A 25,829-nucleotide genomic window follows, 5' to 3' on the forward strand; every position below is an offset into this window, starting at 1 on the left:
CTGGCCACGCCTCTTGGCTGGCAACACGGAGGAGAGCCAGAGTCTAAAGCTGGCCATTCACTGGTCCATTTTCAGCCAAGTCAGTGTGTGGTCCCAACGGGACCCCCTTCAATAGGAGCCAACTACAAATTCATCTTTTCCTGCTGACTCCAAAAATTCAATCAGTGGGTGGCCACCGTCGGCACCCCTCCATTCAACAAAAGTTGACTGAAAAATTGACTTTTCTCCCTGACAGGGCCAAAATTCAAGAAGTTTGTGACCACGTCAGCACCCCTCCATTCAGCAAAAGTTGATTTTTCAATAAAGTTTTGTTGAAGGAGCTGGTCCAAACGGTGACTGTAACCAGTCAGATACACCCCCCAATGTTAGAATACAACAGCCCAGCATCAGCTGGATTCCCCATCCACCCTAAATAGAATAAAGTGTTTTTTCTTGAGGTAATGAAACTATTTTATGGGGGGAAACCTGCCGTGTTGAAGTCAGTAACAGACGGCGGCATGATATATATCATTTTTTATTTTGCCCATGGTTCTACTTTAATAAATAAAGTATCGCTGGCAGTACTCAAACGGCTACAACCACCTTAAGCTTAATATTAACATGAAATAATTATCACGATTACATTTATTATTTGCTTATTTTAAGGGGAGGTAACGGACGCCAAAAGCCTGTTTTATAATGAATGCCTTTATTTATGTAACTCTGACATCTCAGAATCACCACTAGAGTGTAATTTTGGGGGAGGGAACATGTCCTCAATCTGGAGGGGTGGCGGACATTTTGTTGTAGACCAGAGGAGGAGTTTTAGCAGTGGCTGAATTCCTTGTGGGGGTGTGAAGCTGAAGAGTGTGTACCCAAAATAGGAGGAGGTAATAATGTCTTCTTATGAGAGAAGGACAGCATACACTCTAATGTCCCCATCACAATCACCTACTATTGGTATTATACATTAATATAGCTCTGAGGTATGCCGCTGTGTTGTACAGAGAACACTGAGTCAGTCACATCATTCTCTGAACCAGAGGGGCTTACCTTCTAATGTCCCCATCACAATCACACACTATTATTATTATTATACATTTTTCTGACATATTCCATATCTCAGCAGAGATTGTTCCTCCCTTTGGTAAGCAAGGAAACGTATTAAGAAGGACATCATGATGGAGAACCAGCCGCCCCTCACATCACCGGGTAAGAGGAGACTTTCATTTCTTGAGTGTTGAGGATCCCCCTAGATACACACATCCTCTGATATAAAGAAATAGAAACAATGTATTCAGTCAGTGTGTGTGTTTCCTACAGATGAATCCAGGAAGGAGAGATGTCCCCGTCCTCTTCATTCCTGGGATTCCACACAGGAGCATCAGGAGATCCCTCAGGCCCATCCTCTGTATCCCGGGGATTCCACACAAGAACATCATAAGATCCCTCAGGAACACCAGGAGATCCCTCAAATCCGTCCTCTGTATTCCAGAGATTCCACACAAGAACACCAGGAGATCCCTCAAAACCGTCCTCTGTATTCCATAGATTCCACACAGGAACATCAGGAGATCCCTCAAGATGATCAAGTAGGTGGAACCAAACCAAGGTTTTGGTGTGCTTTGTAGACTTTACTGATTCAGTCAAATTGATTTCCCTCTTCTAAAACAATTTGTCTCTATTTAAAACACGTGTTTTCGCTTTTTTTCCAGGTCGCAGGATTGATTATTGTCAAGGTTGAGCCCACAGATGAAGATCCGTATGTGAATAGTGCTGAGCCATGCAAGGAGGAGGAAATCCCTCAAGAGACCAACACAAGTGAGGAATAATCACTAAATCCCCTCCAAAAAAGTAATGGGCATCTCACTTTCCATTTGTTGTTAGGTTGTGTAAATTTGTTCCACTCTGATTAGACAGTCTAGGTTAATAAACCAATCCAATTCCACTAGTGGACGTGGTTGCCAAAGTCTTGAGGTTCTCACAGACCTCCATTGCCACTAGTGTTCTGTATCTATTAGGTATGAGTTCCTTATGCCGTTATCTTCTGCTCTCTAACATTTGGACTAAAGATTGTGCTACCTGCTACAAAAGAACCCATACCTTAGGGGTCCTGATATTGATTCATGTTAACAATGTTCTTGTGAATGGGGTTTGGCTTGGTGCACCTCCTGCTTCTCAGTCTGCCTAGGGTTTGGGTTATGAGTCCTGACTATGGGTTGGTCCCTGTGGTTTGGTATCACATTTTCATGTCTAAAGCAGACCTTTCGTTAGAGGAACATGGAAGCTACCATTGATGATGATGCTAGCTCTCTGTTCTCCTGGCTTCAATGCTGGACCAAGACTGAGTACAGATGAGGACTTTGGTTAACATATAAGTCTATGAGAAGGGGGGCCAATGCAAGTCAAGACCATTACTGAGTTAGATTTAAGTATACAGCTTGCAATAAATGGTAAAGTGACACCTATGTAATTCTACAGATCCATCCAATTACATGAAAACACCAGAGGGATGTCCCAGTCCTCTTTATTCCCAAGTTTCCAAACAGGAGGATCAGAAGATACCACAAAACTATAAGGTATGTCAAACCTAGAACCCTGCAAAGGACTATATAGATTTACAACAAAGCTGCATAATAGGTACACTCTGTAAATCTTGGGCAAATGCGTAGAGGACATTACCTGCAGTGTTCATTACTCATCCCGGCATTGATTGGGTACACCAGTCCCATTGGCTGTGTAAAACTCCCTGGTTACCAATAGGCTGGTGGTCTGAGATTTCCTATTTCCAAGACAGACAGTAATTGGGGAAGATGTCCAGTCCCATCTATCCATATCTCTGTTTGACTTGGGCAAATTATTCATAGCCCTGTCAATAGCTGCCAGGAGAGGAGCACGGCATACGGTAACGTGTCCTCTTCTGGGTTTACCTTGTGGCATCAGAGATGACCTTCTAATCAGCACAGCTATGATAAGAGGTTCTTGGAGACTCTGCTGGCTTCCTTGAACCAGTTGGGTTTCAGTGGCTGTTTGATTTTCCATTAGAGAAATACACTATAAGGCCAAAAGTTGGTGGACATCTGACCATCCCACCTACCTAAAAGACCACATGGCTACCTTTCCAGATGAATAGTGTTTCCAGTGAAGAGTACAGGTAGCGATAAAGCATACCAAGCCATTTTAGACCACTGTGCACGTACAAACTCATGGCAACAGTTTGGTGAAAGCTCTCACTTGTTCCAGCATGACAGTGTCCCTCTGCACAAAGCCAGCTCCATAAAGACATGGTTTGACCAGTTTGGTGTTGAGGAACTTGAGTGACCTGCACAGAGCCCTGACCTCAACCTAGTTAAACCCCTTTGAGATGAATTAAATGCCAATTAAAAGCCAGATCTTCTCGTCCAACATCACTACTTGCTTTTTTAGTTGAACGGGCACAAATTCCCATATACACCCTCCGAAATGTTGTAGAAAGCCTTCCTAGAAGAGTGGAAAGCCTTCAAAGAAGAGATGTTATAACTGCAAGGGGGTGAGGGTATTAGATGGTAAGAAAGGAGAAATCTCTTAGCAGCGACAAAGCAATACAACACTATTTTTAGTAAAGTGAGGAGGGCTTAGAAAGGCCATCATTCTGTTGCTGGGTCATCATTAGAGAAGTTGGTTTCCAGGACCAGAACTTGTTTGGACATTTGGCTTCCATGGAAAAAACATCCACCGGTCACCTACCTACAGCCATCGCTTGGCCCAACTCTTTGTACCAGGTCTAGAGTACATGTGCATTAGATTACCATCAACATTCCCATACTACGTGTCCCTTGGCCCAACTTCTTCGTACCAGGTCTAGAATACATGTGCATTAGACTACCATCAACATTCCTATACTACGTGTCCCTTGGCCCAACTTCTTCGTACCAGGTCTAGAATACATGTGCATTAGACTACCATCAACATTCCTATACTACGTGTCCCTTGGCCCAACTTCTTCGTACCAGGTCTAGAATACATGTGCATTAGACTACCATCAACATTCCTATACTACGTGTCCCTTGGCCCAACTTCTTCGTACCAGGTATAGAGTACATGTGCCAGAAACAAAAAACGGGGTATTCCGGGAGAACAAAACCGATGTGTATATTCCTGTTCAATTAAATCAACTTGGTTATCAAGATTTATTGAACCAATAAACATGTAGAAAAAACAAAGAGCTCTCCCAGATAAAGAGTAACTGGGAGTAGCGGTTCATAAAAATAAATCGAGACCAATAGTATTAATGAAAAAGTACAAAATGTATTATAATAACCAGGATGCCAAAGAACATTAACGTGCTTCTCAAAAATTCTTTTAAAAAACAACGTTGTAACACTCATACATACACTCATTCAAAACCATGGGCCCCACACATATATTGACAATGTTAACCTCCTAGTTGTCCTCAGGGAGTTTTTTTCGTTTGTAATATTAACCCCTGGTAAGCTGTAAGTGATGTTAGATAATGGCCACAGTTTTACTCCAGTAAAAATGGGATATCCTGTATCAAGGTGGAAGTCAAGTTATGGATAATATCCTTTTCGGATTTGTGTCCATTCAGAAATTTCAAAAACAATGTATGCTTTGATACCAGTATTGTAGTGTCCCCGTGATAGGATAGGCTCAAAATTCAGAATTTCTTTAAAACGTCACTATAATGCTAGATATGTCTTTTAGGATCCCAGGTTTAGACGTGAGTCCATAACACCCGTCACTTTTTTGTGACTGAAGAGGGGAGACATGTGAGTTATATTACCATCAATATGTCGTTGTGCTCACTGTTGGTTGTCTCAACCCTGTCGTATCCACTCTGGTCTTAGGGAAGCTTATCCCTTCAGCTGTAGTTGCAGACACGGTGCACCGTGATTTTAAAGTACTCCAGTGTTTGGAAAACGGTGTTTGGCTCCACGTCTGATAAACGGTATTTTCTCCTCCTATGGATGTAGTGGATCTATTGCATGATCTATTCACATGGAGGTTGTCTTGTGTATAGTTTTCTCAACTTTGTGTATAGGGTCACACAGCTGCTCAATCAAGCACACTTCAGCCGATGCATTTCGCCCCTCCTGCCGGGGCTTGGTGAGAGCCTTTCTGAGTAGCTGGTGGGTGGCTATTTAAATAGCCCTTGCACACCTGCTATTTAATTTCAAACTCGGAATATGCTTGTTTGTTTAAGTGAAGATGAGAGTTTGTGTTTATAGAGGACAAGGGATATATTTCAGCGTTCGTTCATTTCGAACATATTCACACCTTGTCATCCAATCATTCAACAAAGTAAAATATGAAGAAAATACCATAGATCTTTCTTTCCCCGTTACTCTCTTTAATGGAACATATAGGGATTATTTTCAGAGAAAAACACTCAGATTCATTTCATTGTTGAGACCCGAAGGTATCATGGTATCCACTGTCCAGTTTAAATATCCAAGTCTTTTCTTTTTGTTGGAGTACTTTGTCAAAGTCTCCCCTTCTTGAGGACAAATTCAATACATAGATCCCTTTAACCTTCAGGCCTTCCAAGGAAGAATTATGGTGATCCGCAAAGTGCATCGCTAAAGGGCTATCAATTTCCTTATTCTTTATATCTCTAAAATGCTCCCCTATCCGTATACGTAACTGTCTTTTGGTCTTACCAATATATAATTTTCTACAAGGACATTCTAGCATATATATTACCTTGTCACTCCCACAGTTTATATATTGGGTTATTTGATAAGTTCTTGTGCCATCCGTATTATGGAAACATTTCGTTCTTTGAATGTAGGGGCATACCTGACATTTACCGCAGGGGTGCATTCCTTTTATTTTTGGCATTTTTGATAGGAACGATCCATCCTTGGCCGGTCTGAATTCTGAGCTGACTAGATGATCCTTCAGATTTTTTGCTCTCCGTGCCGTCAGTAGGGGACGTGGGCCCACTATATTCGCTATGGTGGGGCAGAGTTTTAACACATGCCAATGTCTATTGAAGATCTGTTTTCATTTTGGCCAGCAAGTGCCATACTGAGTAATCATCCTCACGTGATTATCCTGTCCTTGTGTCTCTTTTTTGGGGGATTTGTTTCCTTTAAGAATCTCTAGCCTGTTCCTTTCCCCCACTTTCGCTTTACTCTTTCTAAGGGTCCTATGTGGATAACCTCTCTGTCTAAACCGTTTGTATAAAATTTTTGATTCCTGTAAGCAATCAGAATGTTTTGTGCAGTTTCGTTTAATCCGTAGGAATTGTCCTGTGGGGATTCCTTGTTTTTGTGATAGGGGGTGGTGACTTGTCGCATGAAGGAGTGTATTGGCCGCCGTCCCTTTCCTGAACGTTTAAGTAATTAATCTCCCTGTTCCGATTGTGATTCTGAGATCTAAAAAGGTAATTTCTATAGGGCTATGGGAGAAAGTTAATTTTAAATTTCGTTCATTAATATTTAGTTCTGTAATAAATTTCTTCAAGTCATCCACACTGCCCTGCCATATTACAAGCACGTCATCTATGTACCTGAGCCACGTTTTTACGTGGGCCAGGTACATTGGATGCCCGTACACAGTCTCCTGTTCCCAATAACCTAAATGGAGGCAGGCGTAGGCAGGTGCCCACGGTGCTCCCATTGCGGTTCCCCTGCATTGTCTGTAGTACGAACTTGAAAATTGAAAGTAGTTGTTGGAGAGTGCAAAATCGAGCATGTCCAACAAAAATTCGTTTTGGGCTCCCATTCCAGGAAAATTAAGTTCAAGGAAATATTTCACAGCTCGTAAGCCCCATTCATGTGGGATGGATGTGTAGAGCGATTCTAGATCTACCCCCACTAAAATTATGTTCTCCATGGTTGTTATGTCTTCAATTTTGTTTAATACATCTCCTGTATCTTTTACATATGAAGGCAGGTCGAAGACCATTTCTTTTAAGAGATGATCTAGGTACCTGCCTAAGTTCTCTAAGGGACCTCCTACTGCAGACACAATGGGCCTTCCAGGTGGATTTTTGTCATCTTTGTGAATTTTAGGGATAATATAAAATGTCGGAATGTTGTATATATCGGTCTTCAGAAAACCTAGTTCCTTTTTATTAATTAAGCCTGCTTCATTTGCCATATTTAGCTTAAAGTTATAATCACTAACTAGTTGTTTAAAGGGGACATTAGGTAGTTTTTCATAAATTTGTTTATCATTGAGAAGTCGTTTGACTTCCGTCACATACATATTTTCAGTTAGTAATACCACATTGCCTCCTTTATCACTATTTTTAATGATTAGACCTGCTGCGTCTTTTAGTTCTTTTAATGCTTTCCTCTCTGTGTGGGTTAAGTTGTCTTTACCTTTAAGGTCCCAAGTTGTTTCATTGAGATCCTTTTGAACCAGTTCTCTGAAGAGCGATATATATCTATTATTGGATAATGTGGGCATAGTCTTTGATTTGGTTTTAAATGAGGTAATTCTTCTTGAGTTATCCCCGGGATCATCTCCAAGGTTCTCCTCTAGGAGGGCTTCCAAATCATTCCCCGAGGACAACTAGGAGGTTAACATTGTCAATATATGTGTGGGGCCCATGGTTTTGAATGAGTGTATGTATGAGTGTTACAACGTTGTTTTTTAAAAGAATTTTTGAGAAGCACGTTAATGTTCTTTGGCATCCTGGTTATTATAATACATTTTGTACTTTTTCATTAATACTGTTGGTCTCGATTTATTTTTATGAACCGCTACTCCCAGTTACTCTTTATCTGGGAGACCTCTTTATTTTTTCTATAGAGTACATGTGCATTTGATTACCTTCAACATTCCTATACTACGTGTCCCTTCATTAAAAACAATTGCGTAATCTGTGACAAACTTCTTTGTCTTATCCAGGCTGAAGACCTTGTGGTCATTAAAGTCGAAGATGTGAACGATGACGTCATGTATGGCAGCTCTAACGCTGACTGTAAGTTAGAATTGTCTTTTACTGGGTGTCCATCATTGCCACAACTTTGGAGCAAACCCCAACTGATCCAGAATAGAGGAAAATCCTTTTAAAGGGAACCTTGTATTTATGTCTTCAATGTCTGCTTTCCTCCAGATGGACAACATGGCAGGAATATCCTAAAGAAACCCCCGAAGACCTCTCCAGATGGTGACCTTACCGACACCACCTCTGACCCCTCTGTACACCAGAACTGCTTTACCAGTTGCCCCCGTTCCGCAGCCAAAGACCTCAGCAAGTTCTTCTCTTGTTACGAGTGTGGCCGCTATTTCATTCAAAGGGCCGACCTTGCGTCCCACTTGAAAACCCATTCTGACCAAGCCGGCAGTGAAGGAGCGTTCCCATGCCCCGACTGTGGGAAGGCTTTCGACCATAAACACAAGGTAGTCCAGCACCGCAGGATTCACACTAAGGATAAGCCATTTGCTTGCTCTGAATGCGGGAAGCATTTCATCTGGAAGTCCCTCTTGGCCCGACACCAGAAGGTACACACGGATGAGAAGCCGTACTCTTGCCCCAAGTGTGCAAAGTGTTTCACCTGGAAGTCGAACCTGGTTGACCACCAAAGGATTCACGCGGCACAGAAGCCCTACGCCTGCTTTGAGTGCGGAAAGTGCTTTGGGAGCAAGATCCACCTCAGCAAGCACCAGCGCGTGCACACTGGAATCAAGCCGTACCCATGCACGGACTGCGGGAAGTGTTTCGCACAATTGTCGTCCCTGGTTAAACACCAGGGCACGCACGCCGCTCAGAAACCCTTCTGCTGCCTTGAATGCGGGAAGCGCTTTGCATCAAAGTCCAACCTCCTCTGCCACCACCAAAGGAGCCACAGCGGAGAGAAGCCCTTCTCCTGCTCCGAGTGCGGCAAGCACTTTGCCAAGAAGCCATGGCTGGTGGAGCACCAGAGGACGCACACCGGAGAGAAGCCATTTGCATGCTCCAAGTGCAGCAAGTGCTTCACACAGATGTCCTCCCTCGCCAAGCACTTGAAAATTCACACGGGGGAGAAGCCGTTCTCTTGCTCTGAATGCGGCAAGCGCTTTGCCGGGAAGCCCAACCTGATCCTACACCAGAGAACGCACAGCGGTGAGAGGCCCTACCCCTGCCCTGAGTGCGGCAGCTCCTTCGGCAAGAAGCAGTGCCTGGTCGAACACCTGCGCATTCACACGGGCGAGAAACCGTTTTCCTGCGCAGAGTGCGGGAAGCAATTCACGCAGAGGTCCAACCTCATAAAGCACCGCAGGACTCACACCGGAGAAAAGCCTTACTCCTGTGCGGAGTGTGAGAAGACTTTCGCCAAGAAGTCCAGCCTAGTTGGTCATCAGAGAAGTCACCACAAAGACGGGCCTGTGTTAGAGCTCAAAGACCTTGAACCTTCCTCGCCATGACCATGCTGGGCTTCAAAACATGGTAGAGGTTGGGCCTTGACCTGCAGGCCACCATTTGTTCCAGAAGATGGTGAAGGTGCCTTCAGGCAAGTGTGAGGATGGACATCCCAGGAGCCGGGGACCCTCGTGTTGCTAAATATTATACAGCTGGTGCCTAACCTTTTTATCTGTCTTTTTGATTACAACCCTTTGGGTTCTGTTCTTGTCCAAGCTGGTGGCATGTAGTCACATGACTATTCTTAATATAAACCATAAAGGGCTTCTGGACCTACAGACTTCAATCCCTCAAGAGGATTATACCACCTATAAACCTACCACCTATGTAAACTCTCACAGACCAGAAATCACATGATTTGAATAGTTTTAGGTTATCAGACACTGCTGGAGAGATGGGGTGATGGGGGGAAGGTCTGGACTGGGCAGCCAGGGATGGATCCAATGCTCCAGATAATAATATAAGCTACATTTATATTACCACATGACAGTATTCCTGTGACTATCATTGCCGTGCTGTGCCCTCAGCAATCCCAAGTTATTCTTGACATGCAGCTGGTGATTCGTAGTCACATGACCGTCCTCCGGAGGGATAGCTGCTGTCCCTATGTTTTTCCCCATAGCTCTCTATAACTGTAAACATAAATCCGGTGCTTACAGTGGTACTTAAAGTGGACCTGTCACTAACTTTACACGTTTGTAGAAATAGATTCCTGACAGGTCACAATATACAGCAACAGTATTGTTTTTCCGGAAAGCTTTACCTTATATCGTTAAAAAGCCGCCCTTGGGTTCCAGTCAGTGACTTTGCCTAGGCTGAAATTATGTCATCAGTCTGCTGCACACAGAACAAGCAGTCTCCCCTCGCTCAGTGATTACTCGGACTGTACTTTGCGGCTTTGCTGCAAGTTACGCTTACAGGTTGTGGCAGGAGCTAATCTGTGTCAGACATTTGTGAACTGGCATCTCAGTCCAGGAAGTAGATGGTGACTAGGGATGAGCTCAAGTTTGGATGGAACACGTTCCGAATCTGAGCTCCTCCGAATAAGGAAGTGCCATGGGCGGGCCAGGCATGCTTGTGCTGACTTCACTTACCTTATATGACTACATGGCCATATTAGGTAAATGTAATTTACCAAATATAGGGGTGTAGCCATATAAGGCCAATGACATCACATCCCACCCCTTTGTTACATACGGGTAATTCCCTGCCTGCAGCTCATTGGGCTGCATGAAAGGAGCTTCCTTCCAAGTTTGGGAGAAGCTCCTTCTGGGTTTAGAGGAGCTCAGGTCAGGACCGGGTTCGTTCCAAACCTGAGCTCATCCCTAATAACAATATATCATACCTGAAAAAAAGATGGCTCCGTCCTTCTGGAGAGAAAATCAGATTAAGGCATTGTCGGGTGAGTACTGTGACCTCAGTGAGAGGTAATACATACCTGGAAGTGTTACTCGTGCACATTTTTTGGCATGCTGTGCTATTAGTGAAAACATACAGGTGAAACTCGAATAATTAGAATATCATGCAAAGTTCATTTATTTCACTAAGACAACTTAAAAGGTGAAACTAATATATGAGATAGACTCATTACATGCAAAGCAAGATAATTCAAGCCGTGATTTGTCATAATTGTGATGATTATGGCTTACAGCTCATGAAAACCCCAAGAACCCCAAATTCACAACCTCAAAAAAGTAGAATATTACATGCAATCAATAAAACAAGGATTGTACATAGAACAATATCGGACCTCTGAAAAGTACAAGCATGCATATGTACTCAGTACTTGGTTTGGGCCCCTTTTGCAGCACTTACTGCAATTACTTTTGCACGATATTCTAATTATTCGAGTTTCACCTGTATATCTGATGACAGGTCCACCTTGAGCTGAACATATGCCTATGTCTATTCTATACATTAACAGTAAAATTCCAGCCTGTGACTAGGCCAAGGTGGGCGGGCCTTAAAGGGCATGTAACGTGCTTATTTTAATTGTAGAATTGCATTCGGTAGAGACATTAAAGGATGACTGAATATACGTTTACTTGTTTTATTCTTCAAAATCTCTTCTTATATTCTTCTTCAAATCTATGTACATCCACCTGATGTCCATGTCCCTGGGCAGTGATAGTCATGGCAGCAGAGGAGCTTGTGGGCGTGGCCTGCTTGTAAAGAGTAAACCTTGCCATACATGGTTAGGATTCCGTTTGTCAGAGCATTCGATCTCGTCATCAAGTCAACTTAATTCATTTGAAGACCCTCAAAAATGTCCACCAAACCTGTTCCTTTGATTAGATCCCACTGACCATTAAGAAATTGAATGTTCCAAAAATGAAGGTTTTTGAAAGCAATTCTGCTGGTGTATGACCAGGGTAACCGACACACTTCTCAGGAGAGATGGGATGACAGAATGAACGTGGCTTGGTAGCCACTGTGTGTAATTGCAAAGGACAGAAGAGCGAGAGGAGATGGAGATGATCCCTTATGGAGATGATGGCCAATGCTCTTTACATTAGAGGGTTGGCAAAGGGGTAGGCAACTTCAGCACTCCAACTGGGATGAAACCACAAATCCCATCAGGAGTGGGAGCCTTCCAATGCCTTGTGGGATGTGTAGTTTCACCCTAGCTGGAGTGCCAAGGTTGCCTAACCCTGGGTTAAACCATCTGCTGCCTTGTCTTGGAGATTCCCCCGCACTTCCTTTGATGGTGACACCAAAAAGGTAAAGCTTTGCCTGGAGATGGGCTTTCAAAATAATTTCACAAAAGGTTTCATAAGCTCTCAAATCTAATGGTGGTGGCATCACTCACATGCGGAAATGTTGGATTGCTTCTTTCTCCGTGCCCTCCCGGTCATGAAAAGGAGATCTAGAACTGCCTGGCACGAACAATTCTGGTGGCTACACTGCCTTCTCCCTAGAGCTGTAGCGTCGCCACCTTATCATGCATGGTCCAAGCCGGGACTATGACTTTACATGATTACATCAACTTGTGGAGCACTGTAGAAAAAAAAACAGCTGGTTGAATAAAGTTTATTGAAAGGAAAAAAGAAAATGATGGTCCTCCAATGTGGTAAGCTGAGGGAGAACCGTGCACACATGTGGTGTACAAGAAGCACACAATGTATCAAGGAACTTTATATCCATTTGCATATGTAACAGGTAATGGTCGTATGATGTGTAGAGTGCATGACCTCCAGCAGGAAGTTCTGGGATGTGGCTGGGAGAGACAAAAAGGAACAGTCATCAAGATTTTGAAGTGATAGCGGTATGAAGTTTCTGAGCAAAATTACAAAAAACAAACCCTATAATATAGTGGAGCTATATGGCTCCTTAAGGGGTCATCGGTACAGTAAACTGAGGTTTTACTGTACCAATATCCCCTTAAGGAGCCACTGGGTTCTTACGTGCCCTCCTAGCACTGCTTTGTGTGATCTGGCCTACAGCTGTCCCAAAGCACTCAACAACCCACCAGCAGCAACCAAATGATCAATATCCACTCTGTCAATCTTTGCTTGCAGGTTTTACTGGCTCCAAGTCCGGATGAGAATGGGTCAGGGGTTACAGGACACCAAAAATTGCTTCCAAGTATTCCGTTTGCTCAAATAATATCGTCAGCCCCTTTCACAGGTTGGTAGTGTGCCTTTACACCAAGATCGTCATTCTTCAGTTGTGTTTCTTCAAGCCCAGACTGGCGATCTTCAGTTGTGTACCTTTGAGATGAGACTGGCAATCTTCAGTTTTGTGTCTTCAAGCCAAGACCGGAAATCTTCAGTTGTGTGTCATCAAGTCAACGCCAGCAATCTTTAGTTGTGTGTCTTCAAGACAAGACTGGCAATCTTTAGTTGTGTGACTGGAACCAAAACCATCAATATTCAGTTGTGTTGCTATAAGCCTAGGCTGGCTGTCGTTAGTTGTGTACCATTAAGCCAAAACTGTCTACCTTCAGTTGTGTGCTTTTAGGCCAAGACCAGCAATGGGCTAAGCAGACTTCCCTGAAGGTTCTCCCTTTTTTTACAGCCACCCTCCTATCTTCCAGGCCAATTCCCATTCTTTAGGACTTGGCTCTGGAACTGTTACCTTCCCATACAGCAGTCCTAGGAAGCAAAAGGCCTCTCTTCTCTTCTCACCCTCCCCAGATGGCAGGCCTGGGAAGCTATGGTTGGTCCTTCACAATGGCATCCTCTCCAGTCAAAGCTTGAGAGGGAAGAACCCTTTTTGAAGGTCTCCTCAAATATTTATCTCCCTACTCAGCCCACATCACTGGCAATAAACCTCCTAGTGATTGGCCAGAGTGAAATATAAAATTATAACCCATAACATTGTATCTCCTTGTTCTATCTGCTGGAGGACACTCCCCAGAAGCAGGCAGAAGTAAAGGATGTACTAGGCTTAGGGGAAACCCAACAAATACCATTTAGAGCTCAGGATGGCTACGGCCTGGCTGCCACAAGATTTGGAACAGGGACAATCCATGTCTATGGCAGGGGTTCCAACGGTGCTTTACATTTGGGTTGAGCTCTGCTTACAGATATGATATTTTTTCGTCCCCGGTTTATACGTTCTATAGACAGAAACAAACTATTCCTCTGCTTTGAAAAACGGAAGGAGCAGTTCACAAAAACCCAATATTTTTCTTGGGCTGGATGGCTCAAGGTCTTCCTCTGTATCTTGGGGCTCCCATGGCAGGACCGCTGCTTTTGAGTTCCAAGTTCCACCCACCTGCCTTCTCTGTGACCAGAAACTTTCACAAAATGTGACGAGAGGACCACACAAAGGTGGGCAGGAAATTTGAAACATTCAGGAGGAAGGAACTGGGAACTATGGCAGGGGGAGATCTCGCTCTTGACACTACCCACCAGGCTCCACCTTGGTAGAGACAATAGCTGTGGTCTCCTACAACGAGGTCTCCTAAAGACCTAAAAATAGAGGAGTTGCAACTGCTGTCCATCTTTGGACAATGCCTAGTTCCCCCTAGCTGTCATCTTTTCCAGGTCAATGGCCTAGAATAAGCACCTGGTGACATTGGAACTCCTTATCTGCATGCTTGCTCTGGATTGGTGATTGGAAGTAGTGAAGCCACTGGATTAAAATTGCAGCTAGTGCAGGATAGAATCCTCACCTAAGCCCCACTCTCCACTTTTTGTATAGGTACCTCTGAAAATAGTGTACAGGTACATGGACAGGGAATGTTGTCCATTGGGACTTGGGCGGCTGCTAGGGAGCAGAATGGTTTTCTTTCATTGCAATGACAATATCTTCTATCACAGGACACTGATGAATTAATGTTGTGGACAGGGGTGACACCTGCAGATTCACAGCTATAGAGGGTCACATGGGTCTGACTTCAGGGCTGGAAGCAACAATACCTAATGGGGTCCACAGTGTGTGCCAACAGTCGTCACCCGATCTGATCTGAAATCTGCAACCATGGCTCCCATATTTCTCCTGTGACAGGTTCACTTAAATATACACTATATTACCACGGTCACCTGCTGGTGGGATTATAACAAAGTGGAAGCAACTGGGAACAACAGCAACTCAGCCACGAAGTGGTAGGCCACGTAAAATGACAGAGCCGGGTCAGCGCATGCTGAAACTAGAAGCTGTTATAGCGGCAGAGGGCGGAGCCAACTCAACATTGAACTCTACGGACTAAGACTGGAATACCATTAGAGTTCATGTGTGTGTAAAGGCCGGCGTCCCAATACTTTTGGCAATGTAGTGTATGTCTATGAACATACACACTCGTATTGCCTGTGTCCTATCATCAAGTAGGTGCCCTTAGTGCCTTCTTCATCCCACCATCCAACATCATTTGCACCCCATGCGTTCAAAGCATTGCCCCCCATCTACGTTCATCCTCCAGGATTCAGCAGCAACACCAGCGCACGTGTCATACTGTTCTCTCTCATTCAGGACTTCTAGCCCCCACGTGCCTTTCGTACAGTTGCGATGCTTTTTTCGAGAGCCAAAAATCCCTGTATGTATGATGATGATGAAAACGCCAGCTCTAAAATGTTTAAATAAATTTAATTTAATGAACCGCTCAATTCAATTCATGAATTGATTTTTTTTTTATATTACATTTTTGCAACCTTTAAAATCTCAGCCTTGAATAAAGCAAAAAGAAAGTTTTCTCCTCGATGACCCATGAAGAGCTCAGGACCTCGTTCAAGTTGCTCATGCTCCTAAAAAGCTGCAAGGGAGTAGTAAGATGGCAACTGTTTCTTAAAGTGGAACTCTGTCTTTATTATTTTTAACTCCGCCCAACCCTGTGTTTATAAACAAATTGTCAAGGTTCTACTCTCCATGCTCTAGTGCTGTCCCCAGTTTCCGCCTCAGCCCAGCGCTGGAGGACCTCTTTGGGCAGGACAGTCGTGTCATCCTGTGAGCCCAGTCTAGAGAGCAGATCATCACGAAGCGTTCACGCCTTGTTTCACCCTGGAAGAATGGTTGCTCCTGACCAGAGGAAGAAGAGGAACCGCTGAGGACCGCCGGCCGGTTACATACCTGAGGAAGGCGGCTGGTTGCAAACCGGGCACGTTTTGGCACTTCTGTAAGGCTTCAGAACAAGAAGAACCCTAATTCTGGCGGCAGTTAAAGGGTCAGTCCACCCCACAATTCATATTTCAGTTTCCTCTACCTCTTGGTTACTCTGTTGGTGAGATCGGAGATCCCAGTTCTGCATGTCTGTATGGAGTTGAGTTGGGCTACCCTGTTGGTACCACTGTTGGTATTTAAACATTATATGTTTACAGTGAATTACAGTATAATTACATTACAGTGAATACCACTGTTGGTATTTAAACATTATATATTATAGAGAATGTAACAGCAGGAGCTGGGACACAGAGAGGTGGGTGGGAACACCTAATGTCCCAGGAGGACAGAAGCAAAGCCGCGAATTGTGGTAGGAGCTCGAAGTGTTAAAGCCGAACTCCAGGGAACTCGTAAATCTTCCCCAATGCTGCCTTTCCTGAGCCTGAGTTAAAATGTTTTGAATAAAGATATTTTTTTGCAGGAATGCCGGGTCAATGGGAGGAGGAATCAGGCCGGCATAGCCTGCTGATCTACTGAAGCACAAGTGGACGGGCCAACTATTGTAATCATTGGTGAGCAGCATTTTCCCAGCTTGTCAACCAGCTATTGTGGTCACTGGTAGGCAGGATAGACCTAGATTCTCCCGGCCTGTCAATCGGTTATTGTGGTCACTGGTAGGCAGGATAGACCTAGATTCTCCCGGCCTGTCAATCGGTTATTGTGGTCATTGGTGTGTGGGACAGGCCAAGGTTCTCCTGGCTTGTCAATCAGCTATTGTGGTCACTGGTAGGCAGGATAGACCTAGATTCTCCCGGCCTGTCAATCGGCTATTGTGGGCATTGGTGGGTGGGACAGGCCAGGGTTCTCCTGGATTGTCAACCAGCTATTGTAGCCATTAGTGGGCAGCACAGACCAGGGTTCTCCAGACCTGTCAATCAGCTATTGTAGTCATTGGTGGGTGTGGCAGACCAAGGTTCTCCAGGTCTGTCAGCTATTGTAGTCATTGGTGGGTAGGACAGACCAAGGTTCTCCAGGTCTGTCAGCTATTGTAGTCATTGGTGGGTAGGACAGACCAAGGTTCTCCAGGTCTGTCAGCTATTGTAGTCATTGGTGGGTAGGACAGACCAAGGTTCTCCAGGTCTGTCAGCTATTGTAGTCATTGGTGGGCGTGGCAGACCAGGGTTCTCCAGACCTGTAAATAGCTGATTGACAGACCGGGAGTCTATGCTGCTGGGTCCTCCTACTGCTGCGAACAGCAATGTTATTATGTCCCACTCATATAGGAATCAAGAAGGGGCATATACGCGACCTGAAAGGGCATAGTGTCATTTGGGTGGACTGATCCTTTAAGTCCAAGCCAACTTCATGTTTAAAACCGCCACGCTAATTCTGAGCACGCCTGAAGGTGCGGAGTTCGGAGCCAAGCCTTTGAGTAGATTATTTGCTGCAACTGATTGACAGTGCACTTATTTCAAGCAGCTTTATACCCCCCTCCCGTCTCTATTTTGTATGCTTTGCCTGATGGGCAACCAAATCTTGTTTCTTGGCAAAACACTTCCCGCATTCCAAGCATGAAAACGGCTTTTCCCCAGAGTGACTGCGATGGTGTCTCAGAAGGTTGGACTTTTGTGCAAAGCCCCGCCCACACACCAGGCACGAATAAGGCTTTTCTCCCGTGTGAATCCTTTGGTGCCGGAGTAGATCGGACTTTTGCGAAAAGCACCGGCCGCAGGCGGAGCACATGTACGGCTTGTCCACCGTGTGGAACCGCAGGTGCCTGAGCAGGTTGGACTTCTGAGAAAAGCACCGGCCGCACTCGGAACACGGATAGGACTTCGTCACCTCGTGGCGGCCGAAGCCGGAACCTTGGCTGAAGCATTTGCTGCATTCGGAACACGAAGGCGTCACATCGGATTTGGGCTGGGAGATGAGCTTGGATCCCTGGCTATAACAGTTATTAGATACATAGCACGTGAAGGGTCCATTGGCTATGCAAACTGTATAAGTCCCAGGACACAAGTGATCCGTCATGGTCCCTTCATGCGTAGAGGGATTCGAGGACACCTCTGCCCTGTGAGGTGTTGGTTGGTGATTTGGGATGGTGGGGTTTACTCCTGAAGGATCTGCCGTGATGTCATTGTCTTCTGTTAGATCATTCAGAGAGACGACCGGGCAATCTTCAGTTTTGTACCTTCTGTATCGTCCATCTGGAGGAAGAAGAAACAGAGTACATGGGCATATGCTGAACTCCCATTACTGTCTACTGACAGAGCAGAGGGGAGGGGAGAAGAAGAGATTGTTGTAGTGACTGAACAAGGAGAATCTGGGACTCTTTTCTGGATTCAGTGTTCATTACTCACCTGTGCTGATCTCTACAGGAACTTCCTCCTCTTTAACCTTCCTGTGATCTTTGCCCTCACCTTTGATGTCTCTTTCAGTGGTTCTGGTGTCTCCGGGGTCTGTGAATAAAAATGAGAGTGAAATGAAACCTCCCGAGTTGTATGAGAGACCCCAGAGAGTGTGTGTGGGGGGAGACTGGTCACGTCTCTTGGCTGGTAACACACAATGACATGATGTGAGGAGGAGAGGCGGAGTCTAATAGAGGCTGATGGCTTCTGACTCCCCCCACTAGACACATTCCGTCCCCCCATTACTGTCTACTGACAGAGGAGGGGGGAGAAGAAGAGATTGTTGTAGGGACTGAACAAGGAGACTGATGGCTCCTGACTCTCCCACTGTGCACATACGGTCTCCCGGGTCAGCTTTGACGTCTCTCTGAGTGTCTCCGGGGTCTGTGAATAAAGATGAGAGTGAAGCCCCCTGTACTGAGATGTATGAGAGACCCCAGAGAGTGTGTGTGGGGGGAGACTGGTCATGTCTCTTGTAGTAACTGAACAAGGGAATCGGTGATTCTCCTTTGGCTTTAGTGTTCACTTGCAAAAGTAGGCCTGATCCAGATTAGAGATAGAACCAAGATGGCTAAAGAAGTCTCTTAGCGGGTAGTATATGCAAGAGGGGAGTGTGGAGGCTATGACGGGGGGCAGTATGTACAGGAGAGGAGTGTGGAGGGTATTTTACACTATACAGGATAAAGCTACAGGAAGGACAACCCTGTATACTGAAGGTGGCATCTCAGTGCTGCCACAGATACAGGGAAGTGAGATGTGAGAGGGATATTTGGGTGTTCCGGGGGTAGAATCCACCTTGTGAAGGTGACATTAGGCTATATGGCTATATAGGACAGGATTCCTCACCTGTGCTGATCTCTGGAGGGATTTCCTTCACCTTACATGGCTCCTCATCCATCGGCTCTTCAGCTTCCTCTAAAACTTCAGCTTTAAACACAATTAGCTCTTCAACCATAGCGACACGCAAAGCGATCTGAGTGACACAGTTATTGAGAATAGCTCATTTATGAACTGGAATTATACTAAACATACTTTATACAGATATAACAAACAATGCCATGGTATATACCGTGTTCCCCAGAGGTAATTACCTGATCCTCCTGAGGGATCTCCTGAAGTTCCTGTGTGGAATCCCGGGAATCCAGAGGACGGGCCTGAGGGATCTCCTGATGTTCCTGTGTGGAAGCCCGGGAATACAGAGGACGGGCCTGAGGGATCTCCTGATGTTCCTGTGTGGAATCCCGGGAATACAGAGGACGGGTCTGAGGGATCTCCTGAGGTTCCTGTGTGGAATCCCGGGAATACAGAGGGCGGGCCTGAGGGATCTCCTGGTGTTCCTGTGCGGAATCCCGGGAATACAGAGGACGGGCCTGAGGGATCTTCTGATGTTCCTGTGTGTAATCCCGGGAATACAGAGGACGGGTCTGAGGGATCTCCTGATGTTCCTGTGCGGAATCCCGGGAATACAGAGGACGGGCCTGAGGGATCTTGGAATCCCGGGAATACAGAGGACGGGCCTGAGGGATCTTCTGATGTTCCTGTGTGTAATCCCGGGAATACAGAGGACGGGTCTGAGGGATCTCCTGATGTTCCTGTGCGGAATCCCGGGAATACAGAGGACGGGTCTGAGGGATCTCCTGATGTTCCTGTGTGTAATCCTGGGAATAAATAGGACTCGGACATCTCTCTGGGGTATTTCTGTTCCGGGATCCATCTGTAGGAAACACACACACTGACTGAATACATTGTTTCTATGTCTTTATATCAGAGGATGTGTGTATCTAGGGGGATCCTCAATACTCAGGAAATAAAAGTCTCCTCTTACCCAGTGATGTGAGGGGCGGCCGGTTCCCCATCATGACGTCCTTGTAGAGATCCCGGTGTCCTTCTAGATACTCCCACTCCTCCATGGAGAAATAGACAGAGACATCCTGACACCTTATAGGAACCTGACACACACAATGATACAGTCACCATCCAGACACATCCCTTGTCTGTTCCTGGATCATGTCCCAGAATTCCCGGCACCGCTCACCTCTCCCGTCAGCAGCTCAATGATCTTCTGGGTGACTTCTAGAATCTTCTTGTCGCTTTTCTCTGGTGTTCGGGAGGGAGGTGAAGGCTCTATCATGCTAATGCTCTGGTTCCCGGTCCGTCTTCCAGGAATATTCAGACGATTGCTGGGTGTCATTTGATCACCAGATGTCTTCTTCACCAATGTGTAATCCTGTGTATCAAAACGTAGTTAGAAATTAGCAGTTTACTGACCAACACCAATAAGAGCGCAGCTTTGTGACACTATGAGAATGATTCTCGCTTCTCCGGTCAGGTCTGTGATTTATTACTAGAGATCAGAGTGATGTCATGTGACCTCCCAGAATCCTGCTCACCTCTCCGGTCAGGTCTGTGTTTTATTACTAGAGATCAGAGTAATGTCATGTGACCTCCCAGAATCCTCCTCCCCTCTTCGGTCAGGTCTGTGTTTTATTACTAGAGATCAGAGTAATGTCATGTGACCTCCCAGAATCCTCCTCACCTCTCCGGTCAGCAGGTAGATGATCTCCAGGGTGAGGTTTAATATCCTCTCAGTCATGTGACTCCGCTCCTTCTCCATCCTCAAGTCAACTCTTTGGTAGTCCTTTCATATACACGGCTTTCACTTCGATAACAAGTTTTGATCTATGAAACATTGGAACGCGCAATGTTTAAAAAGACAAAAAGTCCATTGGGCTCAACCAATAATGACACCCCCCCCCCCAAACAGATAACCCTACACACAGAGCGGATCCAGAGGACGACAGAAACACCCCTTTATAAAGCCAATCCTCACCTCCATGACATCATCCAATATAGCGCTGACAGGGGTTGGTCATGGACCTCAGCACCCCGCCCCCCGCGTTGATGATTTTTTTTTTCCATATGCATTTTTAGCAGCAGTCTTCTGTCCAGTCATGTGATGCCGCAGAGTCCCTCCACCTCTCTATTATTCTTACCTGCCCCTGCGCCTCCACAATATTTGCTGCAGGGCCTGCTGGAAGCTACAATTAATATTCACCTAAAAGTCTCAATTACTCACCTAAAACATCGGTCATGTGACCAGCGGGGGGCCAGGTCCTCTTTATTCTTGTCTGTAGTGTGCGACTCTGACATGACCAATCAGGAGACAGCTCCCCCAACTGGTGATGTCATTCAGTGATCCCTGCACTCCAGAGTCATCCAGTGACCCCTGTGTCCTCTAGTGAGCCCTGCACTTCCAGTGACCCCTGTGTCCTCTAGTGACCCCTGCACTTGCAGTGACCCCGGCACTTCTCAGTCATCTAGTGAGCCCTGCACTCCTGAATCCTCCAGTGACCCTGGCACTCCTGAATCCTCCAGTGACCCTGGCACTCCTGTGTCCTCTAGTGATCCCTGCACTTCTGTACTTCCAGTGACCCCGGCACTTCTTGGTCCTCCAGTGACCCCTGTGCTCCTGAGTCCTCCTGTGACTCCAATGACCCTTGCCCTTCTGAGTCATCACTGATCCCGCCACTTCTGAGTCATCCAGTGACTTCCCCCGGCTCACATATTTAGTGTGCAGATCAGCAGCTCTGAGGCCAGACAACATCTTCTGAAGGTGGTCAGAGAGGGCAGCACATAGATTATTCTAAGGTTGCTTTGACCTTGATACTTGGTCCTGCAGCTCATGATGTGCGGTCACTCGTGTGCTTTAACTGATTCGAATCCGTCACAGAGGCCGAGTATTTTGTGTGTCGGGGGTGGGGAAAAACTCCCTTTTATGGAGCCACAGAAGCATTGAGCTTATACGGTTTAGAGAGATTCATAGGCAAGAACAGAGGCTGTGATCAATGAGAGGTAGTCAGTGACCACTCTTGGCAGAGTGTCATGTTGTAGAGCTATCCGTGGTCACACAGGTCAGAATGTACTCCATTTATACATTGTACAGCACTATGACTTATGTTGGAGCCATACACCAATATTATCAATATTGGGATTAATAGTATTTTTTTTATCAGCCACTGCCCAGTCATCCCCTCCACCCATCAATCATCACTGCTCATCCACAGCCCTCAACTCATTATGACACCTGCACTCACCTGCTGACAGCCCTTTAAACCATTCTCACCGGAAGTGCCTACCTCTGCACTATCACTTCCGGGGTAAAGTTTCCACCGAGTACCACATTCGGGTTGCCAATCTGAACGAGCCCTGAACCCAGTCGAGGATGAGAGCGCCGACCTGCGCCCTCTGCTGGCTACATTCCATAAGCCACAGCCGCAGCCACTCACAGCTGCCGCTGCATAGTATTGGACCCTAAAGAGGACCCGTAGTTGACTGGCGGCCATTTTGTCGTAGTGCTGTTTGTTCAAACATAAATAGACTGATTTTAACTTTCATATTTTATCTTTTTCTTAGCTGGTAATGATTACAAATGTATGAATGAAGAGTGGAGTGCCACCATGCCTGTTATTGCTGCAACATTTTGGAAATAGACCTGACTTGTAGTTGGAAAGCATAGACATATTGTAGCAAAGCAGCGGCCATTTTGTTGTAGCCTGAGGAAGCATTAGAGGATTACAAACCCAATTATGCCTTGCCAGGGTTTTTCTGTATTTCCGGTTATAGGGCAGGAGTATAGATGTACCAATGCATTGAGCAGATTGGCATGTAATGTATATTATTATTATTATTATTATTAATAAAAAGGGGGATCTTTTGGTTCAGACATTAGAAATTCCCTATGTATGAGGAGCAGCACCCAGTAACAAGGCATTCTGAATACTCTTAGCTGTTTAGGAGGACCTGGGCGGCTTCGCTTTGCTTGGTCTGGGCTTGGAGTAAATGCGCAACCCCGGGAAACCCACATACTCTGCGACGTTAGGGCATGACCCCATCCGAGATAGGTCTTCTAGGTGGCAAACCCCCATAGGGTGTTATTTGGGACATGCCACCAGGTGCCCTTTTCACACCTCCAGAGGAGAAGAGGCCAGTCTCATATGGCTGAAGGCTTACCTCAATTGTGACCTCCATAGTGTTTAGGGTTGCCACCTTTTCTTCAAGTGAAACCCGAACACTCTAGCGCTGCACACAACAATTTTATTCTTTTTTTTGGGGAGAATTTACAGAAGAGAGCGAGGAGAGGCAGCCGGGAGAAAGAGCAAGAAGAGACAGCCAGGGGAGGGAGTAAGGAGACCGTCTATAGAGGACTACAAATCCCAGCAATGCATTATACAGCAATACAAAATAATATGTAGCTACATACTCTGTATTGTTCTGTGGTGCGCTGTGCGTGCTCTCAGGTGGAATATGTGGGCTCTCAGGTGGCTGTGTTGGGTCTCAGATGGGCTATGTGGGCTCTCAGGTGGCTGTGTGGGGTCTCAGGTGGCTGTATTGGATCTCAGGTGGGCTATGCAGGCTCTCAGGTGGCTGTATTGGGTCTCAGGTGGGCTATGCGGGCTCTCAGGTGGCTGTGTTGGGTCTCAGGTGGGCTATGCGGTCTCTCAGGTGGCTGTGTGGGATCTCAGGTGGCTGTGTGGGATCTCAGGTGGGCTATGAAGGCTTTCAGGAATGTTGTGCGGTGTCTCATCAGGGGTCCAGAGGCGGGCAGAGTGACAGAGGAGGTGATGTGCAGGCTGTTTACAGGCGCCCGTGGCTCACAGGAAGATGCAGCTTTAGGCACATGCTGCTGCCTGAGGTCCTGCGCTAGCTGGTGACTGGACAGGTGGCAACCCTAATTGTGTTCTTATCGATTCCAACATCCGAGTTGGCCATAGGGGCGAGCTGCCTCGTCCACTTTAACGACTTTGGCACCTAAACACATCACACATGGGCCAAGCTACATGCCAACGTCTCTTTACACACGCATCCCTCAGCTCTACATGTGAACCTTCTCACCAGCTACACCTTAGTATTTTCAGTACATGGTGACCATTCACCACTCGGAGGTCCTGGAACATACCTCATGTTTTATGTAAAATACGGAATAATCAGGAACGGGCCGTACGCAGATTCCAACTTCTGATGGAGTGCGTAATTTCTTGATATGGGGTGAGGGGGATCGATTATACACATGGCTTGGAAAGCCGCCATTGCATGAGAGGGCAGACTTGAAGTTCAGGTTTGTGTTACTAACCTTCTGTGGAATGGAAAGCACTTAGGTAAGACACATGACGGGTTCTCTTAATCATCTAAACGGACCTTAAATCTTTAAGGACCTGAATCAGTTTCCACGCTGACTCAAAGCCCAAAAGTGTTTTGGACAGCTGACCATCACACCTATATGAGCTTGATGGACATCCCATTGCAAAACCAAGGCCAGTAATATAAGACGGATCCCCCTTTGTGGTTATAACAGCCTCCACGTTTCTTGAAAGGCTTTCCACAAGATTTTGGAGGGTGTCGGTGGGAATGTGCGCCCATCCAGCCAAAAGAGCATTTGTGAGGTCATCTACTGACGTTGGATTAGGAGACTCTCCATCGTCTTTCCATTTCACCCCAAAGGTGTTCAGTAGGGTTGAGGTCAGGGCTGTGTGTAGGATACTTGAGTTCCTCCACACAAAACTGGTCAGACCGTGTCTTTATGGAGCTGGCTTTGTACACAGGGGACAGTCATGGTGGAACAGAAAAGGGCCCTAACCAAACTGTTACCTCAAGGCTGGAAGAGCACAATTGTCTACAATGTCTTTGTATGCCGTAGCATTAACAGGCCCCTTCAATGGAACTCCACCATTTGTAGGGGGTGTCCCCCGCGGCTGTAGTGGGAGGAAGTGACATCAGGGAGAGAGGGAGCCGTGAGGGACGAATCTTCCTCCGGCAGCCAGCCAGCCAGCCAGCCAGCAGGGGTGGAGAGCAGCGCTTTCGTCTGGCAGACGAGTTTGGGGCCGCCCTTAGGGTTGCCACCCGTACGGGTTTCACCCGTACAACCCGGGTTTGGAATCATGTGCCCGGGTCTGTGGCCACCTCCCGCCCGGGCACATGATTCAAACATTACAATGCCGCATACCTGCATTTCTTGCGGCGGGCGAAGGACGGCGGGAGAAGGACGGCGGGCAGAGGACGGCGGACGCCAGGTGGCGCTGTCTCCTGTTCCTCGACTCTCCCTCCCTCCTCTATTTCCTCCGCGGCTGTAGTGGGAGGAAGTGACATCAGGGAGAGAGGGAGCCGTGAGGGACGAATCTTCCTCCGGCAGCCAGCCAGCCAGCAGGGGTGGAGAGCAGCGCTTTCGTCTGGCAGACGAGTTTGGGGCCGCCCTTCTCATCTCCTCAACAACCTGTCATCTCACCTTTGAAGAAAAGCAGGTATTTATTACATTTTTATCAAATGCAATATTAATTGGAAAGGGGGGGAATCAGTATTGCACATTAAACATGCCCCCCCAAAAAATGTTTTGTGGGGGCATCTTTTATGTGCAATAGTACACATCAAGGATACAGGCAGGGGAACAAAACCTGACACTATTTCTTTATAGGTGACACAATAGGAAATGAAGGTCGGGGACACAGATGTTATGTGATATATTTTAATACTCACACACAAAACAAATAAAA

General features: G+C 46.1%; 1 protein-coding gene across 1 annotated transcript in view; it reads left to right on the forward strand.

The window, feature by feature from the left end:
• Positions 1-1,157: 1,157 nt before the first annotated feature.
• The window catches only part of LOC108801102 (zinc finger protein 585A-like), a gene marked incomplete at its 3' end in the record, with an annotated part of 41,002 nt that continues 16,330 nt past the window's right edge, over positions 1,158-25,829 (forward strand). The window contains exons 1-6 of the mRNA XM_018573050.1: positions 1,158-1,191; positions 1,531-1,571; positions 1,695-1,800; positions 2,461-2,558; positions 7,843-7,915; positions 8,051-9,257. Coding sequence (XP_018428552.1) covers positions 1,158-1,191; positions 1,531-1,571; positions 1,695-1,800; positions 2,461-2,558; positions 7,843-7,915; positions 8,051-9,257 — 1,559 coding nt within the window. The remainder of the gene's footprint in view (positions 1,192-1,530; positions 1,572-1,694; positions 1,801-2,460; positions 2,559-7,842; positions 7,916-8,050; positions 9,258-25,829) is intronic.

The sequence above is a fragment of the Nanorana parkeri genome, unplaced genomic scaffold (genome assembly GCF_000935625.1).
Source record: "Nanorana parkeri isolate BGI_ZX_2015 unplaced genomic scaffold, ASM93562v1 scaffold2215, whole genome shotgun sequence".
Classification (NCBI taxonomy): domain Eukaryota; kingdom Metazoa; phylum Chordata; class Amphibia; order Anura; family Dicroglossidae; genus Nanorana; species Nanorana parkeri.